At 36.9% G+C, this 20,901-nt stretch overlaps 1 protein-coding gene across 1 annotated transcript in view; it reads left to right on the plus strand.

Moving 5' to 3' along the window:
• The window catches only part of HMCN1 (hemicentin 1), a 523,850-nt gene that overhangs the window by 85,952 nt on the left and 416,997 nt on the right, over positions 1–20,901 (plus strand). Inside the window, exon 2 of the mRNA XM_036757836.1 lies at positions 16,397–16,467. Within this exon, the coding sequence (XP_036613731.1) occupies positions 16,397–16,467 (71 nt within the window). The remainder of the gene's footprint in view (positions 1–16,396; positions 16,468–20,901) is intronic.

The following is a 20,901-nucleotide window of genomic DNA, read 5'->3' on the forward strand; positions in this document are numbered from 1 at the left end:
CGAAATATTAGTGTGTTTCATTGCTTCCAAACTCATAAAAGTGCAAGGAGAATTCAGTTGAAAAATTCATACTAACAAAAGGTCAGAGGTGTGCTGGTCAATGTTGAACAACTGGCTGGGGGGGGAGGGAGAAAAACAACATACTTTTCATGTTAGTATGCATCATTAACGTTTTCTTCATTACTTCTTAAAGTCACGAAATCAACAAAACAATAAATACGGCCTAATTTGAAGCAGTTGCCAATTTCCAAGATGTAAATGCTCACATTGAAAATTTAACAATGGGCTCTTGGGAGCCAATTCAAGCTGGCTCCAGCACACACTCTTGGATCAGGCTATCATTTATACTTAGAATTCAGTTAGTTACTTCCTGAAAAAAAGAAGTGTCTCACTCTGGTTGATGGTACATTAATAGTTAGTATATGCCTTACTAAGTGTCCCTTTGGATATGTAATGCTGCTTGAGCATATTTATCAAAAACCAGGCAACTGTCATTATCCCTTTCTTATTTTTGGATTGAGGTAGCTACCTAATATAATGCCTAATCCTGTGCCTTGCACAGAATAAGTATTCATTTATCTTTTTAAAATTTTTTTTCTTTCTTTTTTTGAGGGGAGAAGGCAGGGCAATTGGGGTCAAGTGACTTGCCCAAGGTCACACAGCTAGTAAGTATGTCAAGCATCTGAGGCCGTATTTGAACTCAAGTCCTCCTGACTCCAGGGCCGGTGCTCTCCTCACTGTGCCACCTAGCTGCCCCCATTAATTTTTTTAATGAATCTTATCAAATAGCCACATACATTATAAGTAAAATCTTTGGCACAGGCTATGTTTTCAGCATTTTTAATAAATGAAAAAAGGGGAGAGAAAATGATGGGGAGAAAAATTGATTTGGGAAGTGAGAAACTTCAGATAATATCTGAGTGTGACATGTGAATATCTGGACCTGATTCTCTAATGTGATGAAAGGACTTTGATTCCATTCCCTATGAGGATAGTTTAAATAAGCAGGAGATGCGTCTCTTGAGAGGACTAAGGGAGATACAATAGCTATCTTTAAGAACTTGAAAAGTTGTCATATGGATGAGGGACATTTATTCTTTTCGGTGCAAGAGAACACCAGAAGGGGCAGTGGGTACAAGTTTTGTTCTTTGCTTGATTCTATACTATTTAATACTTTTTGTCAATGACTTAGCTGAAGGCGTAAATGGCATGCTCATCAGATATGCAGATGGCACCAAGGTGGGGTGTGTAGCCAATATTTAGAATACAGAGCCAGAGTCTCAAAAGATCTTGAGAGTCTAGGGTGTTGGAAAAAATCCAGTAAGATGAAATTCAATGAGGACTTAAGGTCTCATAGTAGGGAACAAAAAATCAATTTCACAAATATAAGATATGGAAAGCATAGTTAAATAAGTTCTGAAAAAGAGATTCTAAGTGGATTGCAAGCTCCATTTCATTCCACGTGTAATATAGCACCCCCTCTCCCAGAAAAAAGAAAATCCAAAACAAATGTGACCATGGGGTAAAGTAAGAGAGGTGTAGCTTCCAGGAATAGAGGCATGATCATCCTATTGTATTCTGCTCTTGTCAGATTGCATCTTAAGTATAGCTTCCGCAGTTTTGAGACAAAGATAAACTTTGTGTCCTGAGGAAGGCAACCATGATGCTAAAGTGTCCTGGATCCATCTCATTTGAGAATCTGTTGAAAGAATTAGAATTTTTCACCTAAAGAAGCAAATTCTGACTCGGAAGATGTGATAGCTGGTCCCAAGTATTTGAAGGGCCTTCGTGTGGAAGAGGATTCAATTTGTTCTTTTTGGGCATGGAGGACAGATACAATAGATGGGAATTTCACGTAGGCTAGTTTGGACTTGATGTCAGAAAAACATACTAAAAGCTCTTCTTTAGAGCTGCCCAGAGGTAGAATAAGTTGCCTTGAGAGATTGTGGGTTCCTCATTCTTGGAAGTCTTCAAGAAGAGGCTGAAAGATCCCTTGTTGACTATATATTGTAGTGGGTATTCCTTTTGTGTATGTTTTGGAACGGATGACTGCTTATGTCCCTTCCAGCTCTCACATTGTGTGATTCTGTGAAGTTGCCAAGAGAATGGCCTAGGTTTGATGCCAGGAAAAACTTAAAACAATTAGAGCTATCCAAAAGTGGAACAGCCTGCCATGGGAGATAGTGGGTTACACCTCGTTGAAAGCGTTTGAGCAGAAGCTGGGGGACTCTGGGCGTATTGTAGTGAGGATTCTTTATTGGGTAGGAGTTAGACAGGATGACTGCTGAGGTTACTTCTAACTATGAAATTCTCTGATTCTTTTAGAATACCAAACCAATATATCAGTTTTCTTGGGAAATTCTATTGGTTACATCTGTTATTAATTAATATTTATGGTGCATATTCTAAGTACAGTATTCTAAAAGCTGAGACTGGGAATGGGTTCAGGAGATGGGGGGCAGCATTTGGCAGGGTTTCGTGCCCAGGGAACCATTCATTTCCTGGAGAAGTAGCATTCAAAATAAATTCACCATCCTGACTAAGTTGGTACAATAATTTATGTTCATAAAAATTATTGAGGTTGTTGCCAGTACAAGAAATCCTACAATAGCAGGCAAGAGAACTGAGCACTATCAGCCACAATGCTGGCACATGCATACAACTGTTTGTAAATGTACTTGTTTTAGCTATAAAGACAGATTTTGGTGAAATTACAGCTGGCATGTTCTCAGAACAATGTTTGGCATCGGATGGACTTTATCGTAACAAACTAGGGAGAATCTGCCAACCAATCCAGTCAATCAACAAACATTTGTTAAGCATCTTCCATGTGCCAGACACTGTACTAGGCACTGGGGATACAAAGGCAAAAAAATGTTGTAAATGTCTTTTCTCAAGAACTCTGATTATTTTTGAGGAAACTTGTGTGGTACGCCTGCATTACAGTTTGTGTGAAAAATGTCTGGGGGTCTTGGTAGATTATAGTTAGTACAAATGAACAGACTTAAGTGATTTTAGAGGGGTATGGATTGGTGATCATTGTGCTATACTCTGCTCTGGTCAGACTGTATCAAGAGCATTATAGTCAGTTCTGGGGGCCACATTTTCAGAAAGGACATTGATAAGCTAGAGTCCCCAGAAGAGGATGTCCAGAATGGAGACCATCCTTAATATCATGCCAAAAGAAAGTTGGTTGAACTAATTGGGGTTATTTACTCTAGAGAAAAGACTTGGTGGTGGAGGTGAGAGTGATCATGACAAAGCTGCCTTCAAATTTTTGAAGGTTGTCACATGGAAAAAGAATCAGGCTTGGCCCTACAGTATAGAACTAGGAAAAATAGGTAGAAATTTCAGAACTAGGAACAATAGGTAGAAATTTCAGACAAGCAGATTTCGTCTCAATGTAAGGAAAAACTGTCTTAACAATTAGAGCTATCCAAAAGCGAGATGGACTCCGTTGGAGAGTAGTGGGTATAATCTAGCCTGTCATCAAACAAAGATTAGATGGCCACTTTTCAGATATATTGTTGTTTGGAGTTCTTTTTCTTGTATAGATTGAACTCCCTCTTTTGAGATTCTATGAGAACTTCATTGCCTTTTTGATCAAGTTGATAAATTTCTTTGAATAAGGGTAAAGGAAGATGATATTGCCAAGAGAGAATAGTAGAAGGAAGCATACCCGAAGGGAGGAGGTGAGAAAAAGAAAATGTGTGAGGGAGTCTACCTCCCCCATAGGAGAAAACTGAAATAGAACATGTTCATACAGGGATTGTATTCATGAGACTTTCAACAGGCCTCAAAGACTTCACTGAGTAACATGAATTGATAACTTTTTCAATTCCAAGTTACAGTCATTTTATTTTGCAATACTGAGAAATATTCTTGTCCTTTTTATAGAGACTATGGTAAACAACTCAATGACCCCACAGAGCTAGGCATTCACAAACAACCTCAAAATCCTTGTGTGATCATGCTATATTCCTTCCATGGCTTCTTTTTCACTTGTGATCAAATGCAACATGCCTATGTCATTATGAAGGAAAAGTGCCAGAATGATGTGAATTTCTGCACAATCATGGGTACCCTGAGTAAGAGAAGTTGCTTTAGCTGGTTGTTGCCTAGTCCATTCTGTTACTTTCAACGTGCCTCGGCAATACTTCCTATCACATTGGTTTTGCCCTAATCATAGAGTGATAGAATCTTATAGAGTTACCAGGGGCCCCACAGATGAATTCAACCTCCATCTAAATCTTGAGTTACCTGGACAACTTTGCCCTTGCTTACAGATTTCCGTGGCAAATAACTCATGACCCCTGAGTACAATCAATGCCTTTTTGGGGGCAGGGACTAATCCTATAATTGTTAGGAGGTTTTTAACAATAAGTTAAAATATCTCTCTGTAATTTGCACTAGGTAGTCATTGCTCTTTCCTTGAGGGCCAAACAGAAGTTTAATTCTCTTTTCATAAGAGAGCTCTTTAAATATTTGAAAGCTGTGACTTAACCTCTCCCTCAATTCTTCTCTTCTTTTGGTAAAATATGCCCAATTCCTCCAAACAAATCTCATTTAGTGTTATTTAAATGTTCCTTTTGCCATCTTGGAGGGTCTCCTCTGGGTGAGTTCAGGCTCGCTAATGTGTTTAAAATTCTTTTTAAAAAATTAATTAGAAAAATTACACGACAGCAAAGTGAAATTTATTGAAAATTTTCTGGCAGCTAATGGCTGCCATTTTGATTGGAGAAAGTAGAGAAACAAGTTAACTTTACTTCTTAACCTGGAACCACTTTTTGACTGACCTGTTCTTTGTTTTTAATTAATGAACGTATGAGAAACTAGTGTTTTATGAACCCAAGTTTTAGATTTTAGAGTTTTTTCTAATAATTGAAATCCATTGTTCCAGCCTGCTGAAATTATTTTGGAGCCTGACCCTATTATCCACCATGCTAGCTATCCCTCCCAGCTTTGCATTATACAAAAATCTTAGAAAGGTGTCCTTTGTGACTTCCTGAAGGTGACTGATTTTTAAAAAGCTGACCATTTCAGCCCATCATTTGTGAACAACCTATGTTCAGAGCATTGTGATAAATGCTAGGAAGATTCAAATTTAATTGCCATGGTTTCTGTCCTTATAGAAAAGATGAGTTACATGACACATACATAAATGTGCAATAATTATATAGAAAAATAAATGCTCAAAGAGATATGCAAAATCCTGTGTTAAGTCTAAGGAAAGAAGAATCATTTCTGCCTTAGGAGGCATTCTGAACCTTCCCTCTCTACAGTATTTTAACAAATGATCATCAGGAAGTTACCTAATCTTTCCAAATATCTTTTAAAGCTTAAATCCACTTCCTTTGTTCCTTCCTGACTATCGTAGCAAAAGAATCTAGAAAGATAGTAAATATTAAGAGTATGAAGGAGTGCAGTATTAGAGGAAAAAGTAACAGATTTTAAAAAAATAAAATTTGTATTTGGCCACACTATATTTTCTTTAAGGACTTTTTAGGAAGTAATGAGAATGTGGCAGGTTTGCCTTATTATGTGGGTTAATCAATCTCATCTCTTTATCATTGCAGCTTTTAAAAAAGCATTGTGTATCTCTTGACAATGTATAACTTTATGCCTTATAGATGTTTCTTTGGAACCAAATACAAATATTTCTGGTACTGGTTTTTCTAGCTCATCTTTATAACCTCTACTTCTGCATCAAACATGCAGTCCAGAGAAGCCCAACCCAGATTAAATAAACAAAAATACAGGACAAATTAGATGATGTCATTATGTGGTTTTCTAAGTCAATGTGCAAACCACAGGGATCTTTATGGATGGTTTAGTGGCCCCCATTTCTAGTTATATTTGATACCACTACATTGGAAAATTCTGTGGAATTGGATTCTGCAGCCAGGATGATTGCAGGATGAAAAGCTGTCTATTCTACTTTGCCTTCATATTAGGTATTTGTTATCTTTGTCAAAAAGTGGAGAAATAATGGAAGAAATCTCCAGTTATTACTATTTAGTTGTTATGTGGCTTTCTCTGTCCATTGTCAAATTCTGGTCATCTCTGCAGTTTCTACTCTAGAAATATGGGGGATTACCAGGTTTCTTTGGACCTCAAAATTTTTTTTCATCTGGAAATCAGTTAACAGAGGAGTACATGCATTCTTCTAGTTGTTTTGAAAACCATCAAGACCCAGTTCATATTCCATTCCACTAATCTTTAAAGGAAGTAAGACAACTTTTTCCTTTGGACTTGGTTTCAGGTCATTATGGCAATACTCAATCCAAGCAGATCCTTAATTCTATTTCTATGATTTTTATCCTCTGCTTCAACAACTTTTTTTTCTTTTCTATACCTCTCAAGTAATTTTTAGATTTGGTTTGAATATTATTAATACTTCCTATTAACTATTAAACTATTGATGTGGAAGTCATCCTTCTTATTAGAGTGCTGTGTATACTACTTAATTTTCTATGGGTTTTTTTTCCCATTGATCATTTTAGAGAGCTCTTTGCCCAGCACATACAGGAGGTATGAGGAAGATTGCTTTGAGTCTTTTGCTCTGAGGAAATGGCCATTGCTAACTGGAGATAGTTTTGGTTCATAAAATTTCATCTTTGGGGTAAAATATAAAGCTGAATTCTTGAATTTTTTTCCATTAAAAATCTCAAAACCTTTTATTGTGAGAAAAGTGTTTTTCCTGACCAAAGACCTACCTAAGCAATAACATCCTACCTTAAAGCCTATGTTACAGTTATTAAGGCATTCTTTACTTCCAGTTCTATGGAAGGTAATTATTGAATTCATGCTTTTGATCATAACTATATCCTGTGTAAGTGGTCTGTGAAGTGAAATGATCCCTTTGTGATAACCCCCAAACTCTAGTTTGGATGATTGTGTATGTTTAGGGTTGTCATACAGCTCTGTGTCAACATGAGCAATCTTTTTGGGTGGTAGAACACATAGCCTTTAGATTAAATATTAGATGTTGTGATATACGTTAACTTATCATTGAACATAGTTTTGTGATACAAACCAAGAGCATTGCTTCCTTGCCAAAACAGTCATTGAGAGTCTTTCAGTAGTTATGAAAAGTGCTTGCTCAGTTGTGAATCTGACTATTCTCAGTTAAATGAGTTCTGAGCTATACTTGGCTCAGATTTAAGTCCATGTCAGGAAACAAGTCCTGTTCTAGTAGATTAAATGCAGACAATTTCTATTTGAGCATTGGTGCTGGACAGCAGCATTGTTAAAGCAAAATGAGAACTCAGGAAAGCTAAGAGGATGTGTGTGGGAAATAATAATCATGTTCAAAAGAAGTAAGTGTAGTTTGAGCTCATTTGGGTCATAGAAAGAAACAGGCATGGGATTTAATAATATTACTGAGAAAATATTTTATAATGTTTTGCATATGTTGAATTCTGAAGAACTTTAAAAGATGTTGAGATACCCCAGTTCCCTTTCGGAATGTCAAGTTTTATTCATAAAAACCGATGCTTTTTCCATGCAAAAATTTCGAGGTGATAATGAAGAATGTAGGAGTGTTAAATATGATTTGATTTTTGTTAAAGAGTCTTGCTTTTTATACTCTGTTTTTGCTATTTTATGTTCTCACTACAAAAGGACACTGTAGGAAACTTTGTTTTCTGAACTCAAGTTCCATCTGCCACTTTGATTTGGATATACCAAGTGATGAATGCCACATCCACTTTCCTCTGGGCCATTATTATGTATAAACTGTTGACTGGTAATGCAATCTTTAGCTGCTGAGAAAGCACATGCCAATTATGCTCTAGGATGTCAGTTAGCTGAGTATGAAGTGAAAAATCCAGAGTAAGATCTCATTTGCTTTTATTCCTCCTGTAGTCACAGACCATAGACAGAGTCCTTAGTTAGCCTACAAATATTGTCAAGGTGATAACAATGTAGGGAAAGAGATAGAGACTGGTCTGGTGATTTCCTGGGATGGAGAGACTGCCTCTACAAATGCAAGTTGGTACCTTCTCTACAATTTAATCTTAGAGAGTTGCCTCAAGTATAGAGAGGTTGTCACTTGCCCGTGATCATACAACAGTATGTGTCAGGGGGAGAAATTTAACATAGTTCTTCCTACTTCCGGACCAGCTCTCTATCTGCTATGCTACAATTGCCTCTTATTTTGGGCAATTTGGCTGATTAATTTTCAAAATAAATAGCCTTAATGTTCTCTTGCCCAACAAAATAATAGCCTTTGAGAAGTCCAAAAAGATAAACAAAAAGAGAATTAAGAGTAAAATGAGAACTAAATATTATCTCCCTTTTTAAATAAAGTATTTTATCTTTGTTGATATCCCTTCTAAATTCCCCTTTTGCTTCTTAGATTGATGGATTGATGTAGAGGTATGAAATAACTCCTTTCAATTATGACTTTGTGCACATGGGTATCCAGTTCCCAGTTAGATATGAGACGCATGTGTGAAATATCTTACCGTTAAAAGAAAAGTGACTTAGCCAGGGGGAGAGAGTTGACTTCCCAGGGTCCCAGTGGCAGAGGAAGGGTGGAATTTAACCCAAATGCATATAAATTAAATAACAGAGTGATTGTTGTGTAGGTGAAAAGTGCAGGTTTATAGAGAATCATCTTTTATTTATTTTTCAAATTACATATAAAAACAATTTTTAATATTTGTTTTTTTTTTAATTTTGAGTTCCCTTCTTCCCCTACCCCCACGTTGAGAAGGCAAGCAATTTGATATAGGTTATATGTGTACAGTTATACAACAGATATTTCCATATTGGTCATGTTGTGAAAGAAAACACAGATCCAAAAACTCCAAGAAAAATAAAGTGAAAAAAAAAGTATGCTTCAATATGCATTCAGACTCCATTAGTTCTTTGTATGTGGATAGCATTTTTAATCATAAGTCCTTTGGAACTGACTTAGATCATTATATCACTGAGAATAGCTAAGTCTTTCATATTCAATCATCATACAATATTGTTATTACAGTGTTGTCCTGGTTTTGTTCATTTCACTTTGCATCAGTTTATCTAAGTCTTTCTAGGATTTTCTGAAAGCATCCTTCTTGTTATTTTTTATAGCACATTAGTGTTCCATCACAATTATATACCACAACTTGTTCAGCTATTCCCCAATTGATGGACATTCCCTCAATTTCTAATTCTTTGCAACCACAAAAAGAGCCGTTTTCTATATACATACACACATACATATATGTACAATGTATATGTATGTATGTATTATAAATGTTTTTGATATAATACATATAGGTACTTTTCCTTTAAAAAATCTCTTTGGCATATAGATCTATGAGTGGTATTGCTGGGTCAAAGGGTATGCATGGTTTTGTTAGCCTTTTGGGCATAGTTCCAAATTGCCCTCCGGAACAGTTGTATCATTTTACAACTCCAGCAATAGTGCTTTAGTGTCTCAATTTTCCTATATCCCCTCCAAATTTTGTCATTTTTCTTTTCTGTCATATTATCCAATTTAATAGGTGTGAGGTGGCACATCAGAGTTGTTTTAATTTACACTCTTCTAATCAGTAGTGATTTAGAACATTTTTTTCATATGACAATAGAGCTTTGCTTTCTTTGTCTGAAAACTGCCTGTTCACATCCTTTGATTATTTGTCAATTGGGGGATACCATATTATAAATTTGACTCAGTTTTCTATATATTTGAGAAATGAAGTCTTAATCATAGAAATTTGATATAATTTTTTTCATAGTTAAGATTACTATATATTTCCTTCCATCCTCCATTCTATTTTTCCACATAGCCTTCTTTTTCCTTCTTTCACCGTCCCTCCTTAAAAGTGTTTTGCTCCTTACTACCCTCTCCCAATCTTCCCTCCCTTCTATCAGCTGCCCCCTTCTCTTATCTCCTTCCTCTCCTACTTTCCGGTGTGGTAAAATAGGTTTCCATATTCAACTGAGTGTGTATATTAATTCTTCTTTGATCCAGTTACAATGAGAGTAATGTTCAAGCATTCCTTGCTTACCCGCATTTTCTCCTCCACCATAAAAGCTCTTTTGTGCCTCTTTTATGTGGAATATTTCACTCAATTATACTTCTCCCTTCCTCCTTCTTCCAGTGTATCCCTCTTTCTCACCCCTTAATTTCATTTTTTGAATATTATCTCATCATAATCAACTCACACCTGTGTCCTCTGTGTACAGTCGTTCTGACTGCTCTAATAATCATAAGGTTCTTAAGGTTATATGTATCATCTTCCAGCGTAGGAATGTAGTCAGTTTAACTATATTGAATTCCTTATGATTTTTCTTTCCTGTTTACCTTTTTATGCTTCTCTTAAGTCTTAATATTTGAAAGTCACATTTTTCTATTCAGCTCTAGTCTTTCCATCAGGAATGCTTGAAAGTCCTCTATTGCATTAAATATCTGGTCTTCCACCATGAGGATTATACACAGTTTTGCTGGGTAAAGTGATTCTTGGTTGTAATCCTAGCTTCTCTGTCCTCCAGAATATCACATTCCAAGACCTCTGATCCTTTAATGTACAATCTGCTAAATCTTGTGTAATCCTGAATATGGCTCCACAATATTTGAATTGTCTCTTTCTGGATGCTTACAGTATTCTTTTCTTGACCTAGGAGCTCTGGAATTTGGCTATAATATTCCTGGGAGTTTTTATTTGGGGATCTTTTTTGGGAGGTAATCAGTGGATTTTTTTCACTTTCTATTTTTTACCTTCTGGTCCTAGCATATCGGGGCAGTTTTCCTTGATAATTTCTTAAAAGATGATGCCTTGACTTTTATTTATCATGGCTTTTGAGAAGCCCAATAATTCTTAAATTATCTCTCCTGGATCTATTTTCCAAGTGAGTTGTTTTTCCAGGGAGATATTTCACATTTTATTCTATTTTTTTCATTCTTTTGATTTTGTTTTATTGGTCTTGCTGTCTCATGGAGTCATTAACTTTCACTTGCCCAATTCTAATTTTTAAGAAATTATTTTCTTCAACAAGCTTTTGTACCTCCTTTTTCTTCTGTCCAGTTCTACTTTTTAAGAAATTTTTTTCTTCAGTGAATTTTTATGCGTCTTTTTCCACATGGCCTATTCTGCTTTTTAAGTTGTCATTTTCTTCAATATTTTGTTGGTTCTTTTTTCATTATTTTCTTGCTTCATTGTCATTTTCCCCCAATTTTTCTTCTACTTCTCTTGTTTGTTTTTTCAAATCCTTTTTGAGCTCTTCCAGGAATTCTGTTTTTGGAGCCCAAGACCTGTTCACATATTCTCTTTGGATGTAGCAGTTTTGAATTTGTTTTTTTTCTCTAAGTTTGCGTTTTGCTCTTCCTTGTCACTATAGTAACTTTCTATTGCCAGGTTCTTTTTTGTTGCTTGCTCATTTTTCCAGCCTATTTCTTGACTTTTAACTTTATGTTAAAGTTTGTCTCTGCACTTGGGGCATAGGATATATACTGTCCCAAGCTTCAGGCTCTTTTGTGCTGCTGTTTTCAGAGCTAATTCTGGGGGTCTGTAATTTTTCAGTTCTTCCAAATTGATATGATCTAAGGAGAGGCGTGATTACTACTCACCTGGCCTGTATTCTGGTCTGTGAGTGGCCTGAAGCACTGTTTTCTGTCCTGGAACTGTGACCAGGTCCTGATTCCCCTGGGGCCACATGCTCTAGTGAATATGAACAATACAATAGAGTCCTGCACCCAAAGCTAGTAAAGCATTCCCTATAATCTCCTTCTTACCAGTTGTCTGACTTACTGTCTGTAAGCTGAGAGCTCTAAAAGCTACCACTGCCATTTCAGTTGCCACCAAAGCCTGCTGGCTTTGCCAGGGTGGGGCCTGTGCTGGACTGCTCTCCATTTTCACTCCAGTGAGACAGACCTTTACTGACAACCTTTAAGTTATCTTGGGCTAGAAAATTATTTCACTCCATCATTTTGTTAGTTCTGCAGCCCCAGAATTTATTTTAGGCATTATTTTTAAGTTGTTTGGAGAGGAATTTGGGAGAGTTCAAGTGAATCCCTGCCTTTACCTCACCATTTTGGTTCCACTCCGAAGAATAGTCTTAATCTGCTTTTGCAAATATATTCAAAAACTTCTCTTAATCAAACTATCATTTCTGGATGAGCTATTCTACTAACAGCTCTCTAAATCAAAGTTAGATATTCCCATATGCCTACTTTTGTGTATTCTCCTCCTCCACTTCCTTATCTCCATTGTAATAGCAGCTCACGTTTATATGAAAATTGCAGTTTTACAAAGCACTTCTCCCCACCTCTACAATAACCTTGGGAGGGAAGTAGTAGAAGTATTATCTCTACTCTATAGATGTGCAAAGTGAGACTCAGAAAGGTTCGATGAGGTGTAGGACACTAGAACCATCATTTCACCTGCTTTCTGCTTTAGTTGGCTCATTTGTAAAAGGAGGAGCCTGAACTGTGTCCCCATCCCTTTTTTTCCCTAGAGGTCTATGATTTTGTGCTTCTGATTGGTAGAACCAAGGTATGAATTCAGGTTCTTTTTATTGACCTTGCCGATATCTCCCCTCCACAAATCCTGTACCTAACCACTCATCACATAGTGATCTCTCCTGCCTCTATATGACATGTAGTGACGTAGTTATTGTTTACTAGCTTTCATTTGCCTATATATCTTTCTCCAGTAAGGTTATAAGTTACTTAAAATTCATATAGGATGTCTTATGTAGTTTATTAATCTTCCAAGAGTCCTAGAATGGGCACTGAGTGAATCCTTGCCAAATGACTAGTTAGTCTACAGTAAATGGCTTCAGGGCACTTCCTGGTCTTTGTTTTGTTTCTTCAACAGCTAGGACAGCAAACAGTAGGTACTAAATAAATGCTTATTGAATCTAATATTTCTTACTATGTATGCATACATAGTATGGTTATGCTTGTTGCAGCTCTTCGTATAAGTCAAAAATACTTTTTTAGCGTAATCTTTAAATATGTTTAGGGAGAAAGAAAGATCAGAATACAAGATAAAAGAGACTCACCAACGAATTAGCAACATAAACGTGAAATACTGTGTTCATTGAATAAGCTTTGAAAGACATTGTAAAAAAAATGCCCATGTGCAGTTTAGCTTGGTCCAGTTCTGTAACCAACGCTGCTCCCAATAGGTAGCACAAAATATTCCCCTATCGTCAAGGAAACACAACAAGAATAAGAAAATCATGAGCAACACGAATTCTGTTATTGTAAAGGACAAAGGAAGTGGAGGAAGGGAAATAAATCTTGCCAAGTGAGCCAGGAAAAAAAAATGCTTGATTGTGACTTTCCCCCCATTATTTTCTCAAGTTCAGTTCAACGATTCAGATTAAGAGAACAATGACTAGAATGTTGGGGTGTGTGACTTTAATCCATCTGATAAATACCTGGGAAAATGGATCTGAAGGTATTATAGAGAAGAGGAAACCCATCTTTAACTCCATTTTCAATCACTGTTTTTTTCCAATTAAAAATTCATTTCACTTTGGAGGTATACTATTTCTTTTATTTAAATGATCATTTAGAAGAAAAAAGTTAGGCTTGCTTTACTTTACAAAAGAATCTATCCATTTGTGGAGAATTGTGTCTTTTACTCAACTGCAGCAATAGTTGAATGTAAGTAAAATGGGAAATTTTCAAGAACAATCATGACCCCAGGGGAAAACTTTAAACAACACTCATTTAGATCTTCATCCCCTGATTCTGTGCATTTTCACTGATTGTTTTCCCATGCCTGAAATTCTTTGTCCTCTCCAGCCTTCTGGCTTCCCTGGCTTTCTTCAAGTCTTAGCTAAAATTCTATATCGTGCAGGCAGCCTTTCCTGATGATCTTTAATGTTAGAGTCTTCCCTCTTTTGATTACCTCTAATTTTTCCTGCATGTATCTTGTTTATATGTGGTTGTTTGTATATTCTCTCTCATTAAATTGTGAGCTCCTTGAGGGTAGAGGCTGGTTCTCTGCCTCTCATGGAATCTCCAGTTTATCACAATATAGTCATTACTTAAAAAATACTTGCTGATTTGACTTGATTTAATTGCTTAAGCTGCATCTTTATGCTGCTTAAACCAGCAGGCTGTTATGGCCAGTAAACTACATATCCCCAGAAGGGAAAGGAGTGAAGTTCTGCAATCTGTGTGTGAAGTTAAGAGATTCTCAGTTTTAACGTACATTACCATGCTCAAACAATAACAGAAACAAAGTTGTATTTGCAGAAGAGCCTCTGGTGTAATTTTGGCCAAGTACAAAACCTTCATGAACAAAGAGTCAAAGTAGGAGTAAAACAGGCCAAGGCTGCATTAAAGTGACCGGTATTGATTATCATGGGAAGATTAGAATGAAAGTAAGCAGTGGGAACGATATGTACTGATTTTGCTCTCCACTTAGTTGTTCTCTGTCTGGAATAAGGTTTATGATAACTTGAATCAACTCTTCATATGTATGAATATATCTCAGAAATAAGGCATCACTTAGCTGCCAAAGGTATATTGCCGGAGGTGTGTAGTTACTTTTGCTGGCCTTCTTTCCTGTTTTGCTAACAGGTGCACTGAAGAGTCACAGGTAATAATTATATTAAAGGCAAAGCTTCTGTTATTTGCTATTGTTCTGTTTACCTCAATCCTCTCCATTTTAGAAGAGGGCCAGTCTTTTGTATATAGAATGTTCTACCATTCTTTTCCTATTTCCATTTCAGTTGCCTCAGCATTATTTTTGAATGTTCCTGAATTATACAACAATATAGGAGGCAGGTTGACATTATTCTGGCCAATTTATGTGCCAGGTGGCAACTGGCTGATATATGATCTTTCCTGTCATATATTAATCTGAATATTATAATCTTAGCTATGTTTTTCAGTTGTATATAACTCTTTGTCACCCCATTTGGGGTTTTTGTGGCAAATATACTGGAATGGGTTGCTATTTCTTCCTCCAGCTTACTTAAAGCTGAGGAAACTGAGGCAAACGTGGTTAAGTGACTTCCCCAGGGTCACATAGCATAGCACAGCACAGCATAGCATAGCATAGCCTTATTTAGTCTTAAAAGAATGTAGTGCCTCCATTTATCACAAACTGGGGTTATAGGTTGTATACCACTTATTACTTTTGCTTCATAAGGAATGCAAATTATTATGTTGCTTGCCAGTCTTTCTCAACACTCCGTGTCCATCTTGCAAGGTATTTAATACCCTAACATCTTAGAGGGAATGGAGAGAAGCATCTTATAATTTCATTTTTGAGGGAAATTATAGAGGTTTTAGAATACACATTGCATCTCTTTTCTAGATTATGTCACTTGTTTTTGAGGTCCTCCTTTGTATGTGTGTACTAGATGTGTAGCATATCATGGAAAAAACTGATTTGAGAGCATAAAGCACTTCATAAGAGCTAGCTTGTGATTCTTTTGTTAAATAAAACAGGAAGGTCTTTTTTTCTTACATCATGAATATATGATTATGTGACTATACCACCAGTTGAATTCTACCACTGCTTGGAAGGATCTTTTCCCAAGATCCTTCTATTTTCCCTCTACTAAGTGTTCTGCCAGTTGTAATGTATGGGTCATGAAAGATTTGAATACTCTTTAGGTATAGTCTTTGATGAATGAAGTTGATCTGAAGGGATTAGTCATTAAGAATTTGTAGATAAAAAGAATTCAAAGAATGACTCTGGAAGCAAGGATTAAAATATTGTTATGTATGGACTGAACTATACAATCTAACTTTTAATTGGTTCTGTTATTCACAACTGGCTTCTTCAGTAGCAACCCATTATTGAGCACTACTTGGCTACTGAAGTCACTCTTTAGTACCCACTTAACCTATAACTTTTCAGCTGATGTAGGAGCATAAATATTAATAATAGTAGCAAAGGTGGCAGTAGCCATAAAAATTGTGGTTGTGGATAAAATAAAGTAGTTGTTGGAAATTGTTGGCCTAGCTGAAAAGTAGCAGAGAAAATAGCGGTGGAAAATGAACTAGCATATCTTTTATTTTAAGTTATAGCACATTTTAATTTCCAAATTGCTTTCAAATTCATTATTCCACTTGGTATTTGGTGTCATCTTAATTTTGAGGTTGAAAAAACTGAGGCAGGTTAAAGGGCCCTGCTCTGTGCATAGGTCTTGAGTAGCTCAACTGAAATGTCAGGTACCTGAACCCAGTGTCCTTTATAGTATACCATTGTACCAAATTTACCCCTACTCATGTTTCCTTTTTATCATGTAATGAATTGAGAGTTGACTTTAAGTCAAATATTTGGTTTTTATAAATTATTGCTTGTCTTTGATGTTTTTCTTAATATGTTTTATGAATCAGTAATTTGAGTAGTTAATAGACAGATTGTCTGTATTTGGATGCTGCCTACAAATTTCTTCTTAACTTATTTCACATTCATTTTTTCCTTAGAAATTGGGCCAGTAACAATCACCACAGATCCCAAGAAATTTCAGTATGAACTCAGAGAACTCTATGTGCAGGTGAGTTGTTGACTTTCTCCCCTTATTGTTCTTCCTCTTTCGTAATAAAACATTGTGAGCTTTTGTTTCCATATTTCTTGCATCATTACTTTTGGGCTATTTTTGTATATTGTTGAGCTAATTTTGTTTTTCCATATTAAAAGTTGACTGCATTGGCCATTTGTGATGAAAAATGACAATTATTAATTCAAGTTTTAGAAGAGATGAGTAGGTCTAGCCAAAATCATCTCGCAGTGTCATTCTAAGAATGTATAAATGACTTTGATAGATATCAACAAGTCATCCATAAGCATTTTTAAGTAATTAATACTACTCTGTGCCAGGCACTGTGCTAAGTGGTAGGTATATAAGTCCAAGCAGAAAGAAAAACAACACATGCCCTCAAGGAACATATGTTGTAATCAGAGAAAAAAGTGTTTAAATATGGAACCTGAAAAAGTGGGGAAAAATGGGAAGAGAAGAAGGTACCTGGTACAAATGTCATGGCAGAGAAAGTACAAAGAGTTAGGAGTATCTCTGAGAGAGGAATGAAGAGATAGCTGACCTGGGCCTCCTCCTTAAAATGGAGCTTCTATACCAGGGGAGGGGAACCTGCAGCCACTAGGTCCTCAAGTGCAGCCCTTTGACCAAATTCAAACTTCACAGAGCAAATCCAGTCAAAGGGCCACACTTGAGAACCTAGAGGGCCACATGTGGCCTCAAGGCCACAGGTTCCCCACCCCTGTTATCTCAGTTGAGCTTTACAATAATACAATGGGATGAATACAAGAATTATGTTCTCCATTTTACAGATAAGGAAACTGAGGATCAAACAAGTTAACTGACTTGCCCATGGTCACACAGCCAGTAAGTGTCAGAAGCAGGCTTTGAACCTAAGTCTTTCTGATTCCATGCTCAACACCACCAAATGTTTCCTATGTCTTTTGGAGATATGGTAGAACTACTTCCATCAACTCCTTTATTTGTGTCTCCAATGAGAATCCAGTAACTCTCTCCTTATTGTAAGTTGGTTGGCTGCAACTTCTTTATGTCTTCTTGCAGAACTGTCAATATTGATATATCCCATTTAATAATAGATTAGATCATCTTATTGGACCAAGATCTCACACTTAAGGTACTAGTGGTTAAATATTTATATACCATCTAAAGACCAGTGATTCTTAGCGCACCTTGGTTACCTAACACACTTTACCTATTGGACTTCAGTAGTGAAAGGAGTTTACAGTGAGCTGAGACTCTTTAATTTTACTTCATGAGTTGCCCTGACCAAAGAAGGCATTATCTAGTGGCTAACCTAGCGGTTATGATACTTTCCAAACACAGATAGCATTGATCCTGGATAACAGGCAGACACTGCCTGTTATTTGTGTTATCCTAGGATAGCCTTTGAAAATCCTAGTTCATTCGAATAGCATGTTAAGATGCCATAGTAGATCTATTTGTGGAAATGCTACTTTCTCTGAGAAGAAACATAAATGCTTTTGCAATTGATTTTCTATAACAAACCACATTTTAATGCTAAGTCAAACAGTTGGCAAGCTTTTCTTAAGCACTTACTCTGTGTCAAGCACCAAGCTAAGTGCTGGGAATACAAAGAAAGGAGGTGGAAATGCCCCCTGTTCTTCATGGGTGAGGCAACAATGAAAATAGCTAGGCATATAGAAAAGATGAAGTTAATTTGAAAGGGGAAGACATTAACATCTGGAGGGACCAGGAAAGACCTCTTACAGAAGGTGGGATTTGAGATGAGCCTTGAAAGAAGCCAGGAAGCAAAGAGGCAGATGTGTGGAGCCAGGGCATTTCAGGCATAGGGGACAGTCAGTGCAAAGTCACAGAGATAGCAGATAAAGTATCATTTTCAAAAACCTTAAAATAGGGTGGTGTAACTGGATCCCTAGGGTGTGTGGAAGGAAATAAGATGAAAGAAGGCTGGAAAGGTAGGAAGAAAGGCTTTAAATGCCAAAGAGGTATTTCTGTTTGATCTTGGTGGTAATAGAATGTCACTGGCACTCACTGAGTGGGGGGAGGGGTGGCATGGTCAGACTTACACTTTTGAAAAATTACTTTGAGAGCTGAACAGAGGATGTAGTGGAATGGGAGAAGACACTTGAGGCAGGGAGACTAGTTAGAAGACAATTGCAGTCATTTGGTGAAAGATCATTGTGGCTGAGTGAATGGAGAGAAGGGAATGGGTATGAGAGATGTGAAGGTAGAAATGACAAAATTCAGCAAGAGATGGGATATGTGGGGTGAGCATAACTCAGGAATTCAGGATGACACCAATGTTTCAGGTGTGAGTGAGTGGAAGGATGGTGGTACTCTTGGAAGTAATGGGAGAGCATGGGGAAAAAGATAATGAGTTCAGTATTAGGCATGTTGAGTTTGAAATGTCTAAAGGGCATCCAATTTGAGGTGTCCAAAAGGCAGTTGGAGATGGGTAACTGTAGCTCCACTAAGAGATTAGAGAATCATAAAGGAAATCTTAGAAGAGATAATTGAATTTATGGGAGCTGATGAAACCACCAAATGAGATTGCATTGTGATTCATCCTTCATTCTTGAAGGGGACTAATGACATCAGGAGGGTGGTGTCTTGCCGTCAAGTGAATTGATTTGAGTGAGGCAGAGCTGTGCAAAGTCGTCAGCCTCACTCTCTTCTCCAGAATCATCTGAATCCAGTGGCAAGACAGATGTCAGGACAACTGGAGATGACCCCAGATTCAGTGGAAGACCTTGGCCTTTTTAAGCTAAGATCTTTCCCAGGTCTCAGTTTGTCTAAAGTGACACCCATTCAGTGATTAAAGGCTGGGTAAGAATGGAGGCAAAAGGTGACCAAGTGAGATTGAATAGATCAAAAATAGAAAAGGACCTAGGACAGAGCTCTGAAGGACACCCACAGTTGGAGAGCATGACATGGATGGAGAACTAGCACAGTAGACTAAGGAGTGTGTTGAACATATAGCAGGAGAACTAAGAGGGAGTGAGTAATGTCACAGAAACACAGAGGAGGGACTATTCATGAGGAGATGGTAATAATAGCCACCCAAGGACCTGAAAGGTATAGAAAATATAAAATCCCAATATAGTTATATATATGATTGCCAAAAATGCCCTTGACTCAGTGGAGGAAAATAGCCTTAAAGGAGCCCCCCAAAATATATCTTTCATATATATGTTAAAATCAGAATATGTTAAAATATTTAGTAAGTACAGCCACTGATGCATTTAGATATTTTTCAATATCTAATGAGGCTTAAGGAAGGAAAGTATATGTATCTCTTGGGGGGGGGGGAAGGAGGAATTATATGAAGAGTTTGGGAGTCACAAACTAGGCATGGAGTAATCCTTTTGTATTACAGAGGGGCTTGAACTATCTGGGCATTTGCCAGAAGTATATGTCTATAGAAGGAGAATAGCTGATGAATTCATGATGTGTTTTAAAAATAATTTTCATTTTTCAAAGGTCTAGCAAGTGACTAACAAGGATCCTTTTCTTTACCAGATTCTGATGAATAAGAAGGAAATGATAGGAGAAAACTAACAAGATGGCTACTGCTCTCTTTGGGGCTTTACATGGGCACAATTGATACTTTCAGAGGGAACCTGGAAAGCTTTGCTAAAAATTAGGAAGCCTTGGATAAAAAACTGAAAAGTATTTGCATCATTGCTGTCCATTGAAGACAAGGATTTCAGAAGAGAGAAGTAAATTTGTGAAGGTTAAGAAATTTGTGTTTCTAGACCATAGCTTAAAATAAAGTAATGATAGGCTCTTGGCCAAGGAAAGAGTACATCTAACAAGTGTTGGTAAGCAGTATTTGCCTGGAGTTTTGAAAATCTAATTAAAAGAGTTTTGAAGTAAAAAGAAAGAAGAGGGAAAAAGCTGCTTATGTATAGTCCAGTTTGAAATTGTGTAGAATAGCTAAAATAGAATCATTCATTCATATAGCAAGCATTTATTAAGCACCTACTATGTGCCAAGTACTGTGGTAGGTATTAGAATACAATGAGAAAGAAAAGGATACTTGCCCTTCAAAAAGCTTATATTCCTTTGGTGGCAAACAATATTAAGATAGATAAGTCAATGCAAAATATTATTTTCTTTTTTATTGGATCTGTGATTTCACTGGTATGTGTAATTCCCAAGGAGGAAACTCCCCCTACTTTGAGAATTTCCTGAGGTATTGAGAGGTTAAATGATTTGCCTTAAAGTCATATAGCCAGTTTGTGTCAGAGGCAGAATTTGAACCCAAATCTTCTTGACTCTAGGGCCAGTATCACCCACACCACTGACCAAGTAAATACAATTGGCAGTGCCCTTATTCATGAAGCAGGGCAGCTTCCTGATAGAGAGCCAGGCCTGAAGTAAGGAAGACCTGAGTTCAATCCCACTTCAGACACTTAATAGCCTGGGAAAGTCACTTAACTATGTTTACCT

Source organism: Trichosurus vulpecula, chromosome 4 (genome assembly GCF_011100635.1).
Source record: "Trichosurus vulpecula isolate mTriVul1 chromosome 4, mTriVul1.pri, whole genome shotgun sequence".
In the NCBI taxonomy this organism is placed as follows: Eukaryota; Metazoa; Chordata; class Mammalia; order Diprotodontia; family Phalangeridae; genus Trichosurus; species Trichosurus vulpecula.